The sequence below is a fragment of the Mytilus californianus genome, unplaced genomic scaffold, assembly GCF_021869535.1.
Source record: "Mytilus californianus isolate M0D057914Y unplaced genomic scaffold, xbMytCali1.0.p SCAF_12, whole genome shotgun sequence".
NCBI lineage: Eukaryota > Metazoa > Mollusca > Bivalvia > Mytilida > Mytilidae > Mytilus > Mytilus californianus.
The window spans coordinates 48,389,696-48,408,802 of NW_026262604.1; the positions used below are offsets into that span (position 1 = coordinate 48,389,696).

General features: G+C 32.0%; 1 protein-coding gene across 2 annotated transcripts in view; it reads left to right on the forward strand.

Annotated features, from left to right (window-relative positions):
* LOC127721938 (tropomodulin-2-like) overlaps positions 1-17,764 on the forward strand; it is a 34,220-nt gene extending 16,456 nt beyond the window's left edge. For both annotated transcript variants that reach the window (XM_052228785.1, XM_052228786.1), the window contains exons 8-12: positions 1,714-1,821; positions 2,199-2,342; positions 3,485-3,632; positions 14,060-15,392; positions 16,012-17,764. In XM_052228785.1, coding sequence (XP_052084745.1) covers positions 1,714-1,821; positions 2,199-2,342; positions 3,485-3,632; positions 14,060-14,088 — 429 coding nt within the window. In that variant the 3' untranslated portion in view covers positions 14,089-15,392; positions 16,012-17,764. The remainder of the gene's footprint in view (positions 1-1,713; positions 1,822-2,198; positions 2,343-3,484; positions 3,633-14,059; positions 15,393-16,011) is intronic.
* The last annotated feature ends 1,343 nt before the right edge of the window (positions 17,765-19,107 follow it).

Sequence of the window (19,107 nt, forward strand, 5' to 3'; positions counted from 1 at the left end):
TTGTTGTAGTTTTCAACCAAGTTTAAATTAAAAAATGTTTGTTACTTATAAAACTTAAACTTTTATTTTATAAACAACAATAAAATTCCTTAGATTTAATTTAATAATTTTTTTTCCTGACTTATGGGTGAACAGTTTTCACACGTGGGTACAGGTAATTAAGTAGGTCATAATCAAGGTAAACAATGGCAGTTTTATGGCTTGGGTAACTTTTCAAGATTAATTAAAATCCTTGATTCCAATTCAAACAATAAATGAGCAATCAACACCGAACTAATTTTAATCAAAACAACAAGGTTCAATGGACACCCAAGCTGTCAACACATGGCCATTGTTGACAAAAAACAACTAATGAATCTGGCATGATAAAAACAATAAGAAAATTATAATTATTTTATTAACATTTATTTATTCTAATATGAAACAAATAAATATATACAAAATGTCTTTCAACTTTCTCAACAATCTGAAAATAAAAATGAAACATGTTACGGAGTGAGTTACAAGAAGGAGTGAACATTCATTACGCTAAGGTCAGTAGAATGCATGTACGTTTTCTTCAGGGTGCGCTTTATATGCAGGTGCGTTTTATGTAAGGAAAAAAAACAATCCTCACCCCCAAAAACGGCCGTGCGCCTTATTTAGGGGTGCGCTTTTTAATCCGGAAAATACGGTATGTCAGTGACAGCAGCCTAATGATATACATTACTAAATGAACTCTAGAGGTCAACATACAGTCTTTAAGTGCCAATCTGCCTAGAATCAGGCAGTGGTGAAAACATGACAAACAAAAACCCACTTAACTTGACATTAATTTATGTTCAAAATATATAATGGTGCACGAATATAACATTCTTTTCCTTGTCCTGTTCTGGTATTTCAAGATATAATTTGGTTGAAATGCACTAGAAATTAACAATAAAGGGGAGCTAACTCCGTAATTTCCAATCATTCTAACCAAAATTTATCTAGACATTTCTCGAATTATTAGACACGCAGAAAAGAAAGACCTACCATTTCTAACTCAGGATGAGGGTAACTTCAAAATAGGATGGTTAGGTCGGTGGTTTTTTTCTGGCCATGTTCTGATTTTTTTCAAAATTGCTAATTGTTGTCAATAAATTAATCAGAGACTGGCAAAGATCTCAGCACAAAATTTTTCAATCTTATGTAGGTCAACCTGGTCTGTAAGTTAAGTTCAGAAATTAACTAGGCCACATGCTATTTTCAGGTCCAATATGAAAATGACCTAAACTCGCACCTTACCTTACTGAGTCATCAATATTAAATAATGATAATTAAAGGAGATCATGGTTAATGTCAATTAGGGATGAGTACTCTTGTTTTTGACTTTTTGTCAGATATTTGGAATCCTCTAGTTTTATCCATGTAATACCAATACAAATTTTGTCCACTAACCCCTACTTTTCTTTTCATAATTTTATAACATATAGTTTAAAAATCCATTTTTGAAAATCTTATATTATCCTTGTTATTTTTTCATTGTTTTTGAAAGAAAAAAAGTGCCAATGTTAAATATATGAACCAATTTGGAGAGAACAATTTCCTGCCACATTTTCAATTGATTACATCTCAAAAACAAGGACACAGACCTGTCATTTTAGGGTTGGTCAAAATGAAGGTGTTCACAGGATTGCTCAGATTTCTTTGAGTTTCAGAAATAGTGAATTAACAATGTATACAATATTTCAGAATATATCCCTAGAAAGATTATGTGAAGTATGTGATGCTCTGAAAACAAACACACAGTTAGAGACGTTAGAAATTGCTAGTACAGCAGCTACAGATAAAGTTGCTAAGGTAAATTTATTTTAATGGTACAACATTCGAAAAATTTATTGTCAGAAATCTGTATTATGAAAGGGCTATCCTATTAAAACATACATGGTATTCAAAATATTTACTTTGACCTTTTGACAACATATAAAAATTTCAAAAAACTTGAACCACACACTTTATCAGAAAAATTTCATTGGATATATAGCAGTTTAACAAACACTAATTTTGTGCATTGAGAAGCTGAATTTTTCCTTAACAATAGATCGTTATTAAAACGTTCAACTTATTTTTACAGAGTTATCTCCCTGTAGTGTTATGTACCACCTTAAGATGTATATGCAGTTGTAAGATAAAATAAAATACAAATACATATCCTATTTGTTTCCTTTCTTTTTCAGACTTTAGCTAAAGCCTTAGTAGACAACAAAACATTAAAGAATCTAAATATAGAATCTAATTTTATATCTGGTGAAGCTATACTGGAAATAATGAAGGCAATTAATAAAAATATGACAGTTATAGAATTCAGAATTACTAATCAGGTAAGTTAAAATTCAGAATTACTAATCAGGTAAGTTAAAATTGATTAGTTAGATCCAGGGTTATATACTTAATAAGACAGTTATATATATATAGAATTCAGAATTACTAATCAGGTAAGTTAAAATTGATTAGTTAGATCCAGGGTTATATACTTAATAAGACAGTTATAAAACTTAGAATTACTAAAAAAGAAAACTAATGGCCTGATTTATGTAAAAAATAATGAACGAAAAACAAATATTATATACAAAAACAAATGACAACCACTGAATTACAGTCTCCTGACTTGCGACATGCACATACAGAATGCGGGGAGTAACCCTAACTAAAAATATAAGGGCATACACAACAGGCACGGGGAGAAATTCTACTGCATCCGCACAGCACGAGTAACAAACCCTGCAGTAAAGCATGATTTTAAATCAGGACAAAACACTCTAAGTTAAAGAGTGATAATGGAACTGAGTAAAAAACAACAGATTATAGTATAAGAGTGAATTAGATCATCTAATATTTGAGCTAAACAGGAACTCAGCAACATTTTTTATTGTATTTTAATGAAAAGATGCATGAGGTTTTGTAAAATATATATATCTCTTTGAAACATTTATATTCAATAGCCTTGAACTGAACAACAGTTATTTAATGCTGAGCTTTATATAAGTCTGAAAGATGTATCTAGTAAATAAGTAGATGCATTATATTTTTAAATACCCGGTAGCTAGAAAGGCTGTCTTTTGTTTTTCAACCCTTAGATTCTACATCAAGCAAAATAGAAAATTCAACACATTAATGTTTCAAAATCTATCGCAATGCGAATGCACTATGGGCAGAAAAGAATGGCTTATACTGTAAATTCAGAAATTATTGCGTGCATTTATTATTGCGATTTTTGAAAAATGGAAGAAAATGGGAGAATAATTTCTGCGATTTCAAGAAAATCCACATACACATATATGTATCAAATTCAGAACATGAGTTTTTATTATTGCGATACTCATCTAGTCACAATATTCGCATTAATAAGAACCTTACAATAATTTCTGAATTGACAGTTTTCAGAATATTGAAAAGTATGTGACTCTATAGTTAGATCAAGTCTGGTTTCTTTGTTTTGATTTTACAATAAACTTTTTTTCAGAAACCAGAAGTCCTAGGAAATAAAGTAGAAATGCAGCTAACTAAATTAGTAGAAGAAAATCCTACAATATTACGGTTTGGTATTGCCTGTGAATTTCCTGATGCTAGGGTGAGAATTCATGAAAAAATACAAGTAAATAACGATGAATGTAAGTATGAACAATATCTTGATATTAGGTCCTGTCTTATACCCACACCCCTTTTTATGCAAAAATAGTTAATAGAACATTGCTTATAAGTTTAACAAGTCTGTCACCTTTTTGTTTCTAGTTAAAAGTTTTCTAAAAATTTTCACATGTTTTCATGCCTTCTGACAATTAAGATATTCACACAAATTGATTGAAGGCTGTTTTCAAAGGTAAAGAAATTCCTAGGCTGATTTTCTAGGAAAAACACTTTATTTCTAGTAAATGTTGAAGAAATTTATGATACTTTTAGAGCTATTTTCCTAATGCTTGTAAGTTAAAGGTTTAAATGGCTTGCTTGCTTTGTTTGTATAAATGTTTGCTCAAGCATTGGAATTAAGATTGACATCTGCAATCAATAGATAGGCGGGGCTTCAGCTTGTATATGTTGTGTACAAGATGCAAGTTTGTACAAATTATGATTTTTACAGGGTTTTTGTACAAGTTATAAGTTTTTTGACACGTACCTTTTTGCACCATATGATAAAAGTTTATCTTCTAAAATTTATCAGCTTAATGTCTTAAATTCAAATTTATATACTTCAACCTAACATTTAGTGCTATTCTTCTTGTCCTAAAACTGGAAATAAGGACACCTGAATGGTTTAAATTCTATTTTTATTTTTCTCCTTATACCAAAATCATATCCATAAAAAGTCTTTTTGTGTTCTTATAATGTTTTTTGTATCATTTCTCAGTATTAGACTGTATCATGTAGTCATGGATATATGACAGAAATATGTGAAACAAAAGACTGAGTGCTTGTATCATCCATTTGTGTTAAGCTGTTCATAAAACACTGATAACTTGTACAAAAATTCTGTACAAATCAAAGCTCACACTACTTCAGAATCATAGGGAGAAGTGACTTCTCTTTTTGAAACTGAGAGGGAGAAGTGAGATTTGAAAGAGAAGTGCTCGTTCGCTCACAGCACTACAATGTTTGGTTTTTACTATAATACAAAGAGCCATATGTATCTTATTTTTTTTATATTGTTCAATTTGTACCTGGGTATACAATTTAAGTAACAGTTCAAAATTCAAAGTTGTTTAATTAGTCCCCTACTGACGAAGTCGAAGGGGACTTTAGGTTTGCACTCTGTCCGTCTGTCCGTCCTTCTGTCCATCCGTCAGTCCAGCAAATCAGTTTTCCACACTTTTTTTCTTCGTTCTAAAAGATATTGATTTGATATCTTGTATATAGTTTTGCCATGACAAGTTATAGATCAAGTTCGAATTTTGTTACGGTCTGATGATTTAGTCCAGAGTTATGGACCATAACTCTGGACCATATCTAATGTTAAGAGTACTATGTTAAACCATATTTCTGTACAAAGGGAGATAATTCATTTTTTAAAAGACATTCTTTGGTAAATTATTTGAAGAATTTTTTGGTAGGTTTGTCTGTTATTTTGTATAAACTAGATTTCTGAATGCTTGTTTTATCATATCTAGTTGCACAATCATATTAGTCCTCTTGTCAGAAAAAAACAATTAAATATCTGGCAATAATAAAAAAGATTTTTTTTTATATCAAAAAGGAAAAGAAAGTTGTTATATCAATTAAAATTCAATAAAAAACTACTCTGTCATCATGTTTATGAAATTAAGTAGTTCTCAATAAAAAGATATTTAAATTTAACAGTTTTATTTAACACAGTTAAGCTTGGACATTATATAATTATATTAGTGTAATAGTCCCAGAGTTTAGCAACTTTAATTTATAAATTGAAACAATGCATATACATGGAAATATATACATTAATCAAGTAGATCGAACCAAAAGTATGTTAATGCGTGTGGAATGCTTAATTTTTCCTTTTGGGATCAATTTTCTTCTGTCAGCTGTGCCATTCATGCGTCTGTAGTCATTATCGCAAGAATCTGAATATCGGTCATAGCTGGTCCGTTTCCGATGAAATCGAGACTCCAATCTGTAGTTGAACAATAATTTGCCAAAAAGTTTAAATGGCGGACGAAGAAAAATTTACAAAAATAAACGATGTTTGACACGCTATTTGGAAGAAAATATGACGTTTTTATACGACCGCAAAAATTAAAAATTTTTTGGTCGTATATTGGTATGACGTTGGTTTTCGCACTCTAACTTTAGTTTAAGTGAATGGATCTCCATGAAATTTTACCATAAGGTTCAATACCACGAAAGGAAGGTTGGGATTGATTTTGGGGGTTATGGTACCAACAGTTAAGGAATTAGGGGCCAAAAAGGGGCCAAAAATAAGCATTTTTGTAACTTCCAGACAATAACTTGTGTGTAAGTGTATGGATCTCTCTGACATTGTACCACAAGGTTCCATATCACAAAGGGAAGGCTGTAACTGATTTTGGGGGTAATTGCCTCTAAATTTTAGGAATTAGGGGCCAAAAAAGGGGCAAAAAACAAGCATTTTTCTAGTTTCATGACAATAACTTGTGTGTAAGTGTTTGGATATTTCTGAAATTGTACTACAAGGTTCCATATCACAAAGGGAAAGCTGGAATTGAGTTTGGGGGTAATTGCCCGAAACGTTTAGGAATTGGGGGCCAAAAAGGGGCCAAAAATAAGCATTTTTCTAGTTTCCAGACAATAACTTGTGTTCAAGTGTATGGATCTCTCTGAAATTGTACTGCAAGGTACCATACCACAAAGGGAAGGCTTGGATTGAGTTTAGGGGTGATGAATCATAAGGGGGTTCAAAAAATTTGGGGGGGGGGGGGGATTTTTTTTTCTTGTTTTCCTTTTTTTATACGACTGCAAAAATTAAAAATTTTTTGGTTGTATATTGGTATGACGTTGGCGTCGTCGTCGTCGTCGTCGTCGTCGTCTGGCGTCATCCGGCGTCGTCCGAAGACACATTGGTTTTCGCACTCTAACTTAAGTTTAAGTGAATGGATCTCCATGAAATTTTAACATAAGGTTCAATACCACAAAAGGAAGGTTGGGATTGATTTTGGGGGTTATGGTACCGACAGTTAAGGAATTAGGGGCCAAAAAGGGGCCAAAAATAAGCATTTTTGTAACTTTCAGACAATAACTTGTGTGTAAGTGTATGGATCTCTCTGACATTGTACCACAAGGTTCCATATCACAAAGGGAAGGCTGTAATTGATTTTGGGGGTAATTGCCTCAAAATTTTAGGAATTAGGGGCCAAAAAAGGGGCAAAAAACAAGCATTTTTCTAGTTTCATGACAATAACTTGTGTGTAAGTGTTTGGATATTTCTGAAATTGTACTACAAGGTTCCATATCACAAAGGGAAAGCTGGAATTGAGTTCGGGGGTAATTGCCTGAAAGGTTTAGGAATTGGGGGCCAAAAAGGGGCAAAAAATAAGCATTTTTCTAGTTTCAAGACAATAACTTGTGTTCAAGTGTATGGATCTCTCTGAAATTGTATTGCAAGGTACCATACCACAAAGGGAAGGCTGGGATTGAGTTTGGGGGTGATGAATCATAAGGGGGTTCAAAAAATTTGGGGGGGGATTTTTTTCTTTTCTTTTTTTTTCTTTTTTTCCTTTTTTTTTTCTTTTAAAATTTTCCATTTTAAGTTGGTTATTTCTGATTTATATTTAAAAGCAAATAATAATGATATGGTAGGAGATACACACCAAACAGGATGTGTAAGTTTTTATATAATAAGTATTGTGCAATAGCAAGAAATTTTCAATTGCACAGTATTGCACAATAGCAAGAAATCTTCAATTGCACAGTATTGCGCAATAGCAAGAAATCTTCAATTGCACAGTATTGCGCAATAGCAAGAAATATCCAATAGCACAATATTGCACAATAGCAAGAAATTGTCAATTGTACAGTATTGCGCAATAGCAAGAAATATTCAATTGCACAGTATTGTGCAAAAGAAGATACTTCGTATAAATTGCTTATTTCTTGATCAATTTCAATGGGGTTTTATTCTTGAATTCTTGGGGTTCTTTAATATGCTGAATATAACCGTGTATTAAGTTTTTGGATTTTGGGCCCCGTTTTTGAATTGGTCCACATTGAGGTCCAAAGGGTCCAAAATTTAACTTTGTTTGATTTCATCAAAAATTGAATTATTGGGGTTCTTTGATATGCCGAATCTAACCGTGTATTTAGATTCTTAATTTTTGGTTCCGTTTTCAAATTGGTCTACATTAAGGTCCAAAGGGTCCAAAATTAAACTTTGTTTGATTTGAACAAAAATTGAATTTTTAGTGTTCTTTGATATGCTGAATCTAAACATGTATTTAGATTTTTGATTATGGGCCCAGTTTTCAAGTTGGTCCAAATCGGGGTCCAAAATTAAACTTTGTTTGATTTCAACAAAAATTGAATATATGGGGTTCTTTGATATGCTGAATCTAACCATGTATTTAGATTTTTGGGCCCCGTTATCAACTTTGTCCACATTGAGGTCAAAAGGGTCCAAAATTAAACTTTGTTTGATTGATCAAAAATTGAATTCTTGGGGTTCTTTGATATGCTGAATCTAACCATGTATTTAGATTTTGGATATTGGACCATAATAGGTGAATGTCCAATTTAAAATTTTTAAGTTCTTAGACCACATTCATTCTGTGTCAGAAACCTATGCTGTGTCAAATATTTAATCACAATCCAAATTCAGAGCTGTATCAAGCTTGAATGTTGTGTCCATACTTGCCCCAACTGTTCAGGGTTCGACCTCTGCGGTCGTATCAAGCTGCGCCCTGCGGAGCATTTTATCTACATATAGATTTGTAAAATATCAGCAGCATGACACAATGTGAAGCTTTTTATACGACCGCAAAAATAAAAAAAATTTTTGGTCGTATATTGGTATGACGTTGGCGTCGTCGTCGTCGTCGTCGTCTGGCGTCGTCCGAAGACACATTGGTTTTCGCACTCTAACTTTAGTTTAAGTGAATGGATCTCCATGAAATTTTACCATAAGGTTCAATACCACGAAAGGAAGGTTGGGATTGATTTTGGGGGTTATGGTACCAACAGATAAGGAATTAAGGGCCAAAAAGGGGCCAAAAATAAGCATTTTTGTAACTTCCAGACAATAACTTGTGTGTAAGTGTATGGATCTCTCTGACATTGTACCACAAGGTTCCATATCACAAAGGAAAGGCTGTAATTGATTTTGGGGGTAATTGCCTCAAAATTTTAGGAATTAGGGGCCAAAAAAGGGGCAAAAAACAAGCATTTTTCTAGTTTCATGACAATAACTTGTGTGTAAGTGTTTGGATATTTCTGAAATTGTACTACAAGGTTCCATATCACAAAGGGAAAGCTGGAATTGAGTTTGGGGGTAATTGCCCGAAACGTTTAGGAATTGGGGGCCAAAAAGGGGCCAAAAATAAGCATTTTTCTAGTTTCCAGACAATAACTTGTGTTCAAGTGTATGGATCTCTCTGAAATTGTACTGCAAGGTACCATACCACAAAGGGAAGGCTGGGATTGAGTTTGGGGGTGATGAATCATAAGGGGGTTCAAAAAATTTGGGAGGGGGGATTTTTTTTTACTTTTTTTTTCTTTTTTTCCTTTTTTTTTTCTTTTAAAATTTTCCATTTTAAGTTGGTTATTTCTGATTAATATTTAAAAGCAAATAATAATGATATGGTAGGAGATACACACCAAACAGGATGTGTAAATTATTATATAATAAGTATTGTGCAATAGCAAGAAATTTTCAATTGCACAGTATTGCACAATAGCAAGAAATCTTCAATTGCACAGTATTGCGCAATAGCAAGAAATCTTCAATTGCACAGTATTGCGCAATAGCAAGAAATATCCAATAGCACAATATTGCGCAATAGCAAGAAATTGTCAATTGTACAGTATTGCGCAATAGCAAGAAATATTCAATTGCACAGTATTGTGCAAAAGAAGATACTTCGTATAAATTGCTTATTTCTTGATCAATTTCAATGGGGTTTTATTCTTGAATTCTTGGGGTTCTTTAATATGCTGAATCTAACTGTGTATTAAGTTTTTGGATTTTGGGCCCCGTTTTTAAATTGGTCCACATTGAGGTCCAAAGGGTCCAAAATTTAACTTTGTTTGATTTCATCAAAAAGTTGAATTATTGGGGTTCTTTGATATGCCGAATCTAACCGTGTATTTAGATTCTTAATTTTTGGTTCCGTTTTCAAATTGGTCTACATTAAGGTCCAAAGGGTCCAAAATTAAACTTAGTTTGATTTTAACAAAAATTGAATTTTTAGGGTTCTTTGATATGCTGAATCTAAACATGTATTTAGATTTTTGATTATGGGCCCAGTTTTCAAGTTGGTCCAAATCGGGATCCAAAATTAAACTTTGTTTGATTTCAACAAAAATTGAATATATGGGGTTCTTTGATATGCTGAATTTAACCATGTATTTGGATTTTTGATTTTTGGTCCCCATTATCAACTTTGTCCACATTGAGGTCAAAAGGGTCCAAAATTAAACTTTGTTTGATTTCATCAAAAATTGAATTCTTGGGGTTCTTTGATATGCTGAATCTAACCATGTATTTAGATTTTGGATATTGGACCATATTAGGTGAATGTCCAATTGAAAATTTTTAAGTTCTTAGACCACATTCATTCTGTGTCAGAAACCTATGCTGTGTCAAATATTTAATCACAATCCAAATTCAGAGCTGTATCAAGCTTGAATGTTGTGTCCATACTTGCCCCAACTGTTCAGGGTTCGACCTCTGCGGTCGTATCAAGCTGCGCCCTGCAGAGCATTTTATTTTCTTTTAAAATTTTCCATTTTAAGTTGGTTATTTCTGATTTATATTTAAAAGCAAATAATAATGATATGGTAGGAGATACACACCAAACAGGATGTGTAAATTATTATATAATAAGTATTGTGCAATAGCAAGAAATTTTCAATTGCACAGTATTGCACAATAGCAAGAAATCTTCAATTGCACAGTATTGCGCAATAGCAAGAAATCTTCAATTGCACAGTATTGCGCAATAGCAAGAAATATCCAATGGCACAATATTGCGCAATAGCAAGAAATTGTCAATTGTACAGTATTGCGCAATAGCAAGAAATATTCAATTGCACAGTATTGTGCAAAAGAAGATACTTCGTATAAATTGCTTATTTCCAAAATTTAACTTTGTTTGATTTCATCAAAAAATTGAATTATTGGGGTTCTTTGATATGCCGAATCTAACCGTGTATTTAGATTCTTAATTTTTGGTTCCGTTTTCAAATTGGTCTACATTAAGGTCCAAAGGGTCCAAAATTAAACTTAGTTTGATTTTAACAAAAATTGAATTTTTAGGGTTCTTTGATATGCTGAATCTAAACATGTATTTAGATTTTTGATTATGGGCCCAGGTTTCAAGTTGGTCCAAATCGGGGTCCCAAATTAAACTTTGTTTGATTTCAATTGATCAATTTCAATGGTGTTTTATTCTTGAATTATTGGGGTTCTTTAATATGCTGAATCTAACCGTGTATTAAGTTTTTGGATTTTGGGCCCCGTTTTTAAATTGGTCCACATTGAGGTCCAAAGGGTCCAAAATTAAACTTTGTTTGATTTCATCAAAAATTGAATTATTGGGGTTCTTTGATAAATGCCGAATCTAACCGTGTATTTAGATTCTTAATTTTTGGTTCCGTTTTCAAATTGGTCTACATTAAGGTCCAAAGGGTCCAAAATTAAACTTAGTTTGATTTTAACAAAAATTGAATTTTTAGGGTTCTTTGATATGCTGAATCTAAACATGTATTTAGATTTTTGATTATGGGCCCAGTTTTCAAGTTGGTCCAAATCGGGGTCCCAAATTAAACTTTGTTTGATTTCAACAAAAATTGAATATATGGGGTTCTTTGATATGCTGAATCTAACCATGTATTTAGATTTTTGGGCCCCGTTATCAACTTTTTCCACATTGAGGTCAAAAGGGTCCAAAATTAAACTTTGTTTGATTTCATCAAAAATTGAATTCTTGGGGTTCTTTGATATGCTGAATCTAACCATGTATTTAGATTTTGGATATTGGACCATAATAGGTGAATGTCCAATTTAAAATTTTTAAGTTCTTGGACCACATTCATTCTGTGTCAGAAACCTATGCTGTGTCAAATATTTAATCACAATCCAAATTCAGAGCTGTATCAAGCTTGAATGTTGTGTCCATACTTGCCCCAACTGTTCAGGGTTTGACCTCTGCGGTCGTATCAAGCTGCGCCCTGCGGAGCATTTTATTAATGCAATATAAGGATAACCAATTTATTTCAGGCAAATTTCATCATGTTCTAATGAAGTAACAAGCTTATTTTGCCGAAAGTTAGAATGATTTGATGTACGCTCTCGAGTAACAAATACCAGAAATCATAAAAAAATTGTTTTTACGAAAATAACATGCAACCAACTTTAAAATCAATGCTGTAACCTCTTTTCTAAAGAAAACAAATCGTTTATGTCTTTGAATTTCTTTACTTTCAAATGAAAAATTGCTGTTTCATCGACTTGGTAAATGTTGAATATTGCCGATGACGAAAGCGACTGAAAGCGAGTATCGTGAACAACAGGGTGACAAGATTTCGCTTTTGACGGTCGGGCAAAGCGAAGTGACGGATGGGAAAGCGACTTTGTCGCCCCAGTCGCCTGCTAGCGTGAGCCCTGCAAATTATAATTTGTACAACATTACAATTTGTACACAACATATACATTATACTTAAATGTTATTGAGTATAATGTATGCCCCGCCTATCTATTGATTGCAGATGTTAGTCTTAATAACAATGCTTGAGAAAACATTCATACAAACAAAGCAAGCAAGCAAACCAAACCTTTAAACTACAAGCATTAAGAAAACAGCTCTAATTGGGGAAAGAGGAAGAGGATGTTGACTAAAATTGAGATAAAAACTGTAAATGAAGTTACATTAATTCAGTATATGGCTTGACTTGTTTTATCTATTATCATGGGGGCTTTGGTGTCCGAGTGGTCTAAGTAGTCGCTCTACTGTATCACCAACCTGTCAACACTGATGTTGTGAGTTTCGAATCCTGTATGTGGCAGGTGCGCTCGACTCCTATCTTAATTGACTAGGATTGTCAGTTTTCCTACCAGAGGTTGGTGATTCCCTCCAGGCACTCCGGCTTCCTCCACCAATAAAAAAACTCATTGCCACAAAATAGCACAAAAGTGCTGAAAGTGGCATTAAACACCAATCAATCAATTTTATTATCAGGTACACATGTTGCATTTGTTTATTTATAAGTTATCAGTAATCATAACCCTGTTTCATATGAAGTGGGGGTATACTGTTTTAACTCTGTCAAATTGTCCTACCATCCCTTTATATTTTCATCATACTTTTCCCTGTTCCAGAATTTGGTCTTAAGGTTCATGTGAGCAAGTTCAACTTCCTGTTTATGGAATGCTGATATATTCTTACACATAATGATCATGTATGAACATTTTGTTGTTTTTTTTCTTATCAGATTTCAGCAACAGCTCACAATACATCTTGTTTGTTTTAGAATTTAAAAAATATGAATCATATAGTTTAATGACTGTACATTTACAACTACTAAAAAAATTTTTATGTGGAGTTTAGTATTGCCCATTTTGCATTTAAGGTAGATGGGGTGTCTAAATTATAATCCATAGAATTTTTTAATAATTTGCCAAAATGTAGTTTATATCATGCTTTTTAAAAAAAAATAATAAAAAGAATGGGTCACAGGGCTTATTTTCACGCTACAGGTTGTGCAAAATTGACAGATTTTGTATAGATTATGCATGGAAAACCCAATTTTCTGCCATAAAACGAAAACTACACCATAGAATTTTGAGATAAAATATGAGAAGATAGCTCTACTAGTATGCTTTCAGATAAGAAAAAGAAAAAACGGGGTCACGGGACCCGTTTTCTTGCTACATAATAAAATAAATAAATTCCTAACACATTCTATTGTAAAAGTAACTTTATCTGAATTATCTGCCCTTACATTTGAGTTGCCTCCCCTTATGTGGCAAAGTTGGAAAAAATAGAATCAAACAAAAGTATTCTTTTTTTTTTATAGAATACAACCATAAATATGATAAAATAGGTCATTTTCTATATTGAAATGAAAATTCTTACACATGAATTACCTACTACTCTCAAAATTTGCACTTTTTATTAAAGATCTACACCGATTGTTTTCTTGTATTTCAAAATCCAAGATGGAGGAAGACACCCTATCTACCTTAAGATTGAATCATGAAAATATTCCCCATTTTATCTTTAAGGCAAATGAGAATTTAAGACAAGAAAAACAGGATAATAAAATCCTCCTGAATATGTTGCCTTTGACATCATGAAATTTAATTGGTGAGAACATAAACCATTTAACAGTATTTATACATATTATAACTTGTTAGGTAATAATGTGCCATTCTTTATTTCAGTGAGGAAGAAAAGAGTTGGAAAGTCATAGTGTCACATGTTTTTACAAACTTTAGTGTTTTTATTATAAATGTACGTCCAAGCCTTAGGCTCATGGTACACATCATCATCACAGCTATGCCTAGGAATTTGTTCAACACTCAATTGCCTGCTATCATTGTCTCGGCTATATGTAGACATTCATTTAAATTAAGAATAGTTGCAATATTTCTCCATTATTTTCCAGACCGTAGTGTATTATAATGTTGATTGGTATCCCAGCTGTAGGACTTGGCATAGGGGAACTATACTTATTTCCAAAAATGCAAAAAGATAGAAAACAAAACAGCTGCAGATATTTTCTTATATGTGAAATTTTGGTAGATGTTGAAAATTTTATATGTATTCAAAATGTTTATAAGTAATGCTTACATTATTGAGAAAAAGACTTGTTTATACTTGTACTTGAGACAGTCACATAAAATTTTCATGTAAAATAGTCCTATGAGTAAATGGGAGCAACATTGACAAGATTAATACATTATGGCCTTTATAAACATGTTTCATTTAGTGTTCTTTGATGCCAGTCGTTTTATATACTACCAACATTTTTGTATAATTTAGTTTGTGCTAAAGATATTATATATCCACCTTGCCATCGGCAAATATACCTCACTAAAAGACCATTCTAACGTGATGATATGTTTCTTGGCCACTTTATTTGTCAGTCCCAAAAAAAAGCAAGATTATTTTGTTGAATTGTATTATTTTTGTTGTTTTTATTTATAAAAATTATGGATATGTTAGATGAAAAGCATGGATTGCTGAACCATTATCACCTGTATTAGCATAAATAAAGTTTGTATTTTGATGCAAATCCAGAAACTTTTCTGCAAAGGGACTTTGGTCTAAGGAATTGGAATATTCTGCATCACATAGGAAAAATGAGAAAACAATAATGAAATATTAACTCCCACCCAAAAAAAAAGTTACAGTGCACAAAAAGCAGATTATACCTTAGATAGTTAAGATATTTTTATATACACTTATTTTGCTGGCAACAAAACTAACAGAAAAGCTTAAATAGAGGCTGTATGTACAACATTTCATGTTTATTTATATCTTTGAGTTATGGGCATCAGTGCTGAGTGTTATTACACTTGTTAAAGCAATGTTTCAGAGTAAGAACAGTTTTAATATAATATATAAAAGTAATATTTTGCAATAAGCTTGTTATTTATGCTACTGCTGAATTATTATTTTGTATTGCAACATTGCTGTTGTAGATATTTATATTAAGTGAATGTAACAGTATAAATATTAATGTATTCCAAATTTCAAATAATTTATATTAAGGTAGATAGGGTGTCTTCCTCCATCTTGGATTTTGAAATACCAGAAAACAATCGGTCTAGATCTTTAATAAAAGGTGCAAATTTTGAGAGTAGTAGGTAATTCATGTGTAAGAATTTTCATTTAAATATAGAAAATGACATATTTTATCATATTTATGGTTGCTTTTTACAAAAAAAACAGAATACTTTTGTTTGATTCTATTTTTTCCAACTTTGCCACATAAGGGGAGGCAACTCAAATGTAAGGGCAGATAATTCAGATAAAGTTACTTTTACAATAGAATGTGTTAGGAATTTACCTATTTTATTATGAAGCAAGAAAACGGGTCCCGTGACCCCATTTTTTCTTTTTCTTATCTGAAAGCATACTATTAGAGCTATCTTCTCATATTTTATCTCAAAATTCTATGGTGTAGTTTTCGTTTTATGGCAGAAAATTGGGTTTTCCATGCATAATCTATACAAAATCTGTCAATTTTGCACAACCTGTAGCGTGAAAAAAAGCCCTGTGACCCATTCTTTTTATTATTTTTTTTTTAAAAAGCATGATATAAACTACATTTTGGCAAATTATTAAAAAGTTCTATGGATTATAATTTAGACACCCCATCTACCTTAAGCAGAATTGGAAAATTGTCTCTCACAGGTTGTACTCTGTGTTTGTATTTCAATTCACCATTTTATAATCTAATGTTTTTCAAAAAGGATTTGATTGGTCATGTTTAATACTGTTTTGAACAACCAATAGTATTATTTTAATTCATTTTGGAGTAAAAAAAATCCAATTACCCATAATCCTAAAGATTCTAAAAATGGAGAATTGTATAAATTATTAGTTGCAGTGCTTATAAATTTAGATATATTTTCGATATAAGCTTTCAATTTTATTTAATTAATTGGATATTTATGATGAAATGTTGACTGTATGATGGTAAATCTGCATTGTAAAATACATGGTTATTTTTTGTTAATTAATTTACTAGATAACAGTGTGATATCATCATGGTTGTATAACTATTATTTCATGTGCTGTTCCACAAGTGCTTGTTTTTGGGACTATTTGGTGGAAGGCACTTTAATTGGTGTAGATCAAGATTTTGTTGTAGGGGAGATTTCCACCTAGAAATGGAGCATTCAGTCTAATTTTTGTTGCTTTTTAATGGATTTAAAAAATATATATAAAAGGGGGTTCCAAACCGTGGAACTCTCCTTGACCAGCCAATGCCAATTGTAAATGAGGCAGAATATCTTGCTGAAGAAATGTGATAAGAAGAAGAGTGTCCTCTGATCTTCTTATGAATCTATTTTGTAAAGGCATTTAGTAATTGTGTATTGTCAGGTTTTATTTTCTAGTCTAGTCTTCAAATTTTATGAGTTACCAACATAGCACATTTGTTTCCCATTTAATGCAAGAAATTGAAAATTGTATCCTTCATGATAAAATGTATTTGCCACCACTGAATAAACTAAAAAGTGGACACAGAGAAATGTCGTGCATGCCTACTAATGGTATATTGAAAATTAATGTTTATTGGTACGAAAGCCAATTTGTGCATTGCTTGCTTTTTATATAAAAAGTAGATACACAATATTATATGCTATACTATATTCTAATTCTTGGATCGGAAATACAAGTATGCTTAGCTTATACTGAATATACTTGCTATGAAAATGTATATGACATGAATCTCTTTTTTACAAGATGTAAATGCTGATAGATGTTGTCAAATATGTTATTTGTACTATCAGATATGCTAAAATATCCTGTTTTTGTTGTTTGTCATTTTTTAATTGTTTGTAAAGTAAGTTTTGTGAGAAAAAAAATTAATAGGTATTTTAATCACAAAGTTCTATGACAATCTAACCTTTACTGCATTGATTGTCTATGCACTGTGCAGCTTGAAATATCTATAAATATTATATAGATAACAGAGAAAATGGTAAAAAGACAGAGAGTAAATGATAAATTTGTTTTTGGTGTTAAATTAATCTTGATTTAAATTAGGCTATAAAAACTAAGTAATATCAAAAATAATTTAATTTTTCATTAAAGGACTTGTTTTAAAAGTTAGCAATAGTACAAGTAATGTCAGTTTTCATTAAACTACTTCAATGCTGAATTTATTTTTCCTTAGAGGAATAAGAGAAATCTACATTCAGGTGACAATAACCTGACATACAGTCTCAAAAGAGTAAAGACAAAGTTATTATTCATGTATAAGGTGTATTTATTATTTTTCCATGTTTCATTTTATATTATGTCATATTTGAACATATTTAATTGATTTTATTTTAGTTGAGGAATGTTTTAGATTTTTTATCTATAATATAATTTAGTTAAATCCCTAGAAAAATAAAAGTTAAAAAGAACTATATCATTGTGTTTATTGTTTATTTTAAATGTTGAATGGGTCATACCTACCCTGCAATACAAAAGGAAAGGAAAGATGATCTAGAGGACAACATTCTGTCTTCAAGAAAAGACAAATGTCTATTTGATATGTCAAACACTAAATCGTGTGGAGTCAAGAAAAGTAATGAATAAATCTAACAGAGACAATCCAAGGTCTATCATGACACCAAATTTCCTAAAGGACATAGAATATTAATATATAACCCCAGGAAACCAGTAGCAGGATATGCTTACCCTTCAGGAGCACCTGAATAACCCCTGGTTTTTGGTGGGGTTTGTGTTTTTTCAAATCCTGCCGTGGCAGAGGGGGCATTAAGTTTTACCCTTGTCCGTCTGTACGTCCATCCATACATCCCGAAATTGGTTTCTGTTCTCTAACTTAAGTTTGCCTCAACCAAATGTTATGAATCATAAAGAAGGAATGCTTATTACAACAAATCAGGCATCACTATTACTGTTCTAGAGTTATGCCCCTTACAAATGGAAAAATTGCTGAATTTTTGGTTTCTGTTTTCTAAGTGAGCCTCAACCAAATGTTATGAAACTAATACACAATGCTTATTACAATAAAAACTCAGATCAAGTTAAAAACTTGGTAGAGTCACTTTCACCGTTCCTGAGTTATGTCCCTTTATAAGGTTATACTAGTGTAAACCCGCCATATTCTATATATCCCAAGTCAGGAGCCTGTAATTCAGTGCTTGTCGGTTATTGCTGTTTCTCATATTTGTTTATCGTTTATTGTTTTGTAAAGTTTGTTCTTGTGTTGTTCCTTGGCACCTTTGTCCCAGGTTAGGGGTAGGGTTGGCGCCAACAAACTAGTTTAACCGGGCTACATTCTGTATGTTCCTGTCTGGAGTCAGGAGCCTGTAATTCAGTGGTTGTCGTTTGTTGCTGTTTTTCTTCATTATTTTGTACATAAAATAGGCCATTAGTTTTCTCATTTGAATTGATTTACATTTGTCATTTCAGGGCCTTTTATAGCTGACTATGCGGTATGGGTTTTGCTCATTGTTGAAGGCCGCACGGTGACCTATAGTTATTAATTTCTGTGTCATTTGGTCTTTTGTGGAGAGTTGTCTCATTGGTAATAATACCACATCTTCTTATTTTTATATTATATGCAAGTGGGGGCATCATCTGTGTCCCATGGACACATTCCCCATTTATATATGTAGTGTTTTGTAGTCTTGTATTTTGTTATGATTTTGTCGGTCTTTCTTTAAAAAACGAGTTTTAATTCATTTTTTGGTAACTTGCCCTCTTATTTTTTACATGGTATACAATATTTATGTAGTCAATA